Below are 6,099 nucleotides of genomic sequence, written 5' to 3'. Positions count from 1 at the left end.
GTAGGTTGTCATGTCTCTTTAGACGTCTAATTAGACAGTATGCACTGTATGACTTATGGAGGGTTAACTATCCCTCGTCTATGACGTATTCTTTCTATTCCCACCCCCATCGCACTCATACTCGATTAGACAATTTCTTTTGGAAACATTCCAGCGCTTAGAATGTTAAGGGATGCTGAGACAGGCAATATCACGTGGTCGGACCATGCGCCGATCTCTATCACTCTTAACCCAGGAGTACACCACACTAGAGTCTGCCACTGAGTCCCTCCTGTCTAAGCCCCAGATTAGGCAAGAGCTGGGGGATTGTTTGAAGGAGTATTTCTCTCTTAACTAGTCCTCTGCCTCTTCTTTTGCCATGTTGTGGGAGGCACATAAAGCTGTCTTTAGAGGAACATGCATTGCCGTGGGTACTAGGCTGAAAAGAGACTATAACCTGCGTTTTAATACCACCCTAGCCCAATTACAGCAATTAGAGGCTCAACTAAGGTCCCGCTTCTCCTGTCATTTATTACGACGCATTGTAGCTTTGCGAGCTAGATTGCAAGAATTGGCATTAGAAAAAAACGGTAAACTCTTACTCTACTCACGACAACATTTTTATATATGGGGGAATAAATGTCACACTATATTAGCCCGTCAATTGAGGGACTCGGCGGCGGCTAATACCCCAATGGCCTTGAGAAAAGGTGACGGTGGCGTGGTGTATGACCCTAAAGCGATTTTGGACCAGTTTCAGAAATTTTATGCATCCCTCTATTCTCTCCCACAACAGGTGCCCTCTGACCCGGTAGACTGTCAGAACCTCTTTGCTTAATTTTCTGAACCGGGGTAGCCTGCCTATGATACCACCGGAAACCTTATCTGCACTCAACGCTCAGATCACGACTGAGGAAATACAAGAGGTAATCTCCGAATTACCTAATGGCAAGTCACCTGGGCCAGATGGGTTACCTTACTCTTACTATAAGACGTTCTCGTCCATTTTAATACCACATTTATGCATCCTGTTTAACACTTTCTTAATGGGTGCCGATGTCCCTGGGACCATGCTCCATTCCCACATTACACTCATCCCAAAACCGGGCAAGGATCCCTAGATTGCGCTAATTACCGCCCAATTGCTCTTCTCAACTCAGATCTGAAGATTTTTACTAAACTATTAGCTGATAGGCTGTCGCACTGGCTCCCACAACTCGTACATACTGATCAGATTGGCTTCGTGAGGGGTCGTCAGGGTGGAGACAACACGAGGAGGATTATCAACTTGATTGACATTGTCAACAAGCAGCACCAACGAGCTCTGTTATTGAGCCTAGACGCTGAGAAAGCGCTTGATCGCTTGAAATGGCCGTTCATGTTCTCCACCCTGCAGGCTTTCGCATTTTGTGGTCCTTTTCTCACAACCCTCCGTTCATTATATAGTCGCCCTACAGCAACAATTAAATTGCCATATGCCAACTCGACTCCTTTTTTAATAAAAAAATGGCACCAGACAGGGGTGTCCACTTTCCCCCCTCCTGTTTGTGCTATGTATTGAGCCATTGGCCGCTGCCATCCGGTCTCACTAAGATATCCATGGAATTATGGTTAATCGGGTTGAATATAAAATTTCGCTATTTGCGGATGACGTCCTGCTTACCTTATCAAACCTACACATTACATTGCCGAATCTGTTTGATTTGTTGGCAACTTATATCCGGCTCTCAGGTTACAAAGTCAATGCCTCAAAAACGGAGGCCCTCCCTGTGAATCTACCTATAGAAACCTTGGACCCGTTTAAAATAACTTTCATTTTAGATGGCAGGACATTACTCTGCGTTACCTAGGTGTGCATTTGACGGCATCGTATTCGTCTCTGTATTTGCATAATTTCCACGCTTTATTCCAAGACCTCATGCGGCAGATGAGCAAGTGGATGTCTCTTCCCATATCTATGTTTGGCCGCATAGCGGCGGTTAAAATGTCTATTCTGCCGAAATTGCTGTATTTGTTTGAAACTCTTCCTATGCACGTCCCGAAGATGGAACTACGGGCTTTGCAGGCGAGCATATTTAAATTTATATGGAATGGGAAAAGACATAGGATAGCTGGTAGCACTCTCACGGCCCTAAAGACCCAGGGTGGGTTGGCAGTTCCGGATATTGCTAGATATTATTGGGCCACCCACCTCAGAAGGCTCCCGGCGTGGTCCAATCTCTACGCTTACTCCAGATGGATGGAGATAGAGAAGCTGTGGATAGCTCCAATACACCTAAACTCCCTCTTGTGGGCCTCAGTTCCGCAATCTCGGGTACCGGATTTATTGGGACCAATGTCACTCACATATAAGATATGGCAGTACTGTAGACATCGTTTTTCGCTAATTTCTGAGAAGTCCTCCATGACGCCCTTTTTATTTACCCTCCTCTTTCAAGCTGGGGTACAGGCCTCCTTCTTTAAACCATGGTTCTCTAGGAGAATGTTCAGATTTGTAGACTTGGTTGACTATAGGACATTACAGTTACTTTCATTTGACGAACTCAAGAGCTCCAGGTCGTTTCCAGAAACATCTAGATACCATTACCTACAAATTCAGCACCTGTTTAATACCCTATTCCAGGGGTGTCAAACTCAAATACACAGTGGGCCAAAATGTAAAACTTGAACAAAGTCGCGGGCCAGCATTGAACAAATGAACCTTTTAACATGGACCCAAACAAGATTTGCTTTAACATTGAATATGGAACAAGCATATTCATTTATTAAATAAGATTTAAATAATAATAAATAATAATAATTTTAAAAATAAAATAACAATAATAAAATCAATCAACCATTCAAGCCCATGTCTTGGAGTAGCAAGAAAAAGTGCATAAAGAAAACATTAATTATTGCTCAGTTTGCTGCACACTGATCTAATCTGATGTGCCCAAGCCAGATACCTGGCATCTCTTCTTGGATGATAGTTCATCAATGTCTGGGCTCAGGCTTTGAGCTGAGGAAATCCTCAGTATCGAGCGAAGGTGTTCATCAGTCAGACGTCTCCTGTGAGATGTTTTGGTCATCTTCATCGAGGAGAAAAGTTGCTCACATAGATAAGTGCTGCCGAACATGGAGAGCATCTGAGCAGCTTGGGTGCGGAGCTGAGGCATTGTGTCAGGGATGAACTGTGGAAACTGTGCGGCGCCCACAGCATCATACTTTGACTTCAGCGTGTCATTACACTGGAGTTCAATTAGCTCCATTTGGAGGTTGGTTGGTGCGTTTTCCACATTAACTGTGAAGGGATTACTGAGCAGTTCAAACCTACATTTCTGGACATCAAAGTCGTCAAATCGCCGGCTAAACTCAGCGCCGAGTACACTGAGTTTTTCAGCAAACTGTGCGCATGGGAACAAGTTAGTAAAGAACTGCGTTTTCATGGTTTGGCAGCAGGGAAAATGGCCAAGGTTTCCTTGCAGCATCTGATTCTCCCACAGGCACAGTTTAGTTTTAAAAGCCCTCACTGCAGCGTACATGTCTGTGATGATGCGCCCGCGCCCCTGAAGCTGCAGGTTCAGCGCATCGAGATGGCTCGAGATGTCACACAGAAAGGCCAGCTCACACAGAAACTTTTTCTCCCGAAGCTCTGCTGTGTCCTTCCCTTTGCTTTCCAGAAACTGACATATTTCCTCATGCAGCTCAAAACATCTATTCAGTACTTTAACTCGGCTTAACCATCTCACCTCTGTGTGATACGGCACGTCTGAATACGCCGAACCACACTCCTCCAGAAAAGACTTAAACTGGCGGTGATTCAGACCTTTGGCTCTTATAAAGTTAACTACTTGTGTTACTGTGGTCATAACATGTTCCATCTTTAGGGCTTTGCCACACAGTGATTCCTGATGTATGATGCAGTGATAAACAGTTAGTTCACCTGCACAGTTCTCTTCCTGCATCTTCTCCCGGACCCTGCCCACCAGTCCACTTGTTTTACCGCACATCGCTGGCGCACCATCTGTCGTTAATCCTACGAGTTTATCCCACGACAGCTTTATTTCAGTTACGCATTTGGAAACCTCCTCAAAGATTTCCTTTCCTGTGGTTGTGCCATGCATTGATTTGAATCCCAATAGCTCCTCCGTAACACACATATTTGAGTCCACTCCACGGATGAAGACTGACAGCTGAGCAGTATCAGATGCGTCGCTGCTCTCATCCACAGCAAGGGAGAATGCAACGAAATCTTTTCCCTTTTCCAAAAGCTGGTCATACAGATTGGTGGCAAGATCACATGTGCGATCAGCTACTGTGTTTCTGCTCAGGCTCACGTTTGAAAAGGCTTGCTTTTTCTCTGGGCACACGATGTCACAAACTTTCAACATGCACTTTTTCACAAACTCTCCCTCATTAAAGGGCCAGGCTGATTTTGCGATCTCTACTGCTACAATATAACTAGCTTTTACAGCAGCCTCACTTTGTGATGTGGCTTTTTTGAACATATTCTGTTGTAAAACCAAACTTCTTTTCATCTCCTCCACTTTCTGGCTCTTTTGAGTCATGTCCAGGTCCTTGTACTTGTCATGGTGTTTTGTGTCATAGTGTCGTCTAATGTTGTACTCCTTAGTTATAGCCACGTTGACTCCACAAATCAGACAAACAGGTCTGTCTTTTACATATGTAAACAGATATTCTGTCTCCCACCTGTCCAGAAAGTTCCTGTTGTCTGCCTTTCTTTTTGCCATTTTTGGGAAGGGGTTCCACAGTGACAGTTGTAGCTTGAGATCGCTATGACTTCTGTCACACAGGAGAGGGCGTTTCTGGGACCTGTCCTTATTGACGCGCCAAAACATCAGCAAGGCATTATGGGATTTGTAGTATTAGCGATGAATGAATGCGCTGTATGATACCGGCGGGCTAGCTCTAGTAGTCATTTGGTATAGCCTCGCGGGCCAAATATAATTACACTGCGGGCCAAATTTGGCCCACGGGCCAGAGTTTGACACCTATGCCCTATTCCATTCTACCCAGGTATCCACCCCTACGCCGTTTGAAAGAGTGTGTAAACTCTCTGAATCGACCAGGGGCCTTATTTCCGAAATCTATGTACTCCTCTCGTCTCCGGCCTCTTCTGAACCTATCCGACATTCGTACATGTCGAAATGGGAATCGCTCTTGCACCGTCCCATTCCACTAGAGGAATGGAAGATGATCTGGAGGAGAGTCACTATGACGTCGACTTGTGTGACCCATAGAGAGAATACCTTTAAAATATTAATGTTTTGGTACCATACGCCCCGCTTATTGCATAAGCTTAATCCCAACATTTCGGATAGGTGCTGGAGATGTGGAACAGAAGAAGGATCACACCTTCATATTTTTTGGGACTGCCGAGTTATAAAGCCTTTCTGGGTTATGGTACAAGAAGTCCTTTCTATCCTATTTGACATTCGATTTCCCCTAGAACCCATCATTTACTTACTGAACATCCCTCATGTGCCCTTAAAGAAGTATTCTTTAAGACTGTTGCTTCATGTTCTAACGGCAGCTAGACGTTTATTAGCAAAGTTTTGGAAGACTCCCCTTCACGATCTGACCTTATCGCTAGTGTACTGGAAGAAACTGCAGAAATCGCAGCAAACCGCAGGTCAGAATTGACCTGCGGTTTGCCGCGATCGCCGACACGGGGGGGTCACGGGACCCCCCCGCGCATTTAGCCTAGGTGCCTGCTCAATGATTTGAGCAGGCACCGGGTTCCGATCACTGCCAGCCGCACGGCAGTGATCGAAAATACACAGGGCGTACATGTACGCCCTGTGTCCTTAAGTACCAGGGCACAAGGGCGTACCTGTACGCCCTATGTCCTTAAGAGGTTAAAGGCACTCCAATGTTTTTTAGGTTTCGCCAATTTTTATCGTAAATTCATAAAGAATTTTTCTGTTATTGCCAAACCCCTCACGGATCTAACTAAAAAAGGTTCGGATCTGGTTAACTGGTCGTTGGAGGCCTATCGAGCCTTTGATACCCTAAAAAATTGTTTCCAAATGGCTCCAGTCTTGGTTCATCCCAATACCGAGGAACCTTTTGTGGTGGAGGTGGATGCCTCAGAGGATGGTGTGGAGGCTGTCCTTTCAC

The 6,099-nt window shown here is 45.2% G+C and overlaps 1 protein-coding gene across 1 annotated transcript; it reads right to left on the bottom strand.

The window, feature by feature from the left end:
* Positions 1-2,897: 2,897 nt before the first annotated feature.
* On the bottom strand, positions 2,898-4,709 carry LOC120999056 (general transcription factor II-I repeat domain-containing protein 2-like). The gene has a single exon (XM_040429933.1). The coding sequence runs from the start codon at positions 4,707-4,709 to the stop codon at positions 2,898-2,900; it is 1,812 nt and encodes a 603-aa protein (XP_040285867.1).
* Between the last annotated feature and the right edge of the window lie 1,390 nt (positions 4,710-6,099).

Source organism: Bufo bufo, chromosome 4 (assembly GCF_905171765.1).
Source record: "Bufo bufo chromosome 4, aBufBuf1.1, whole genome shotgun sequence".
NCBI lineage: Eukaryota > Metazoa > Chordata > Amphibia > Anura > Bufonidae > Bufo > Bufo bufo.
The sequence above is the reverse complement of the archived record's forward strand: the minus strand, read 5'-3'. Positions and strand labels throughout refer to the sequence as shown.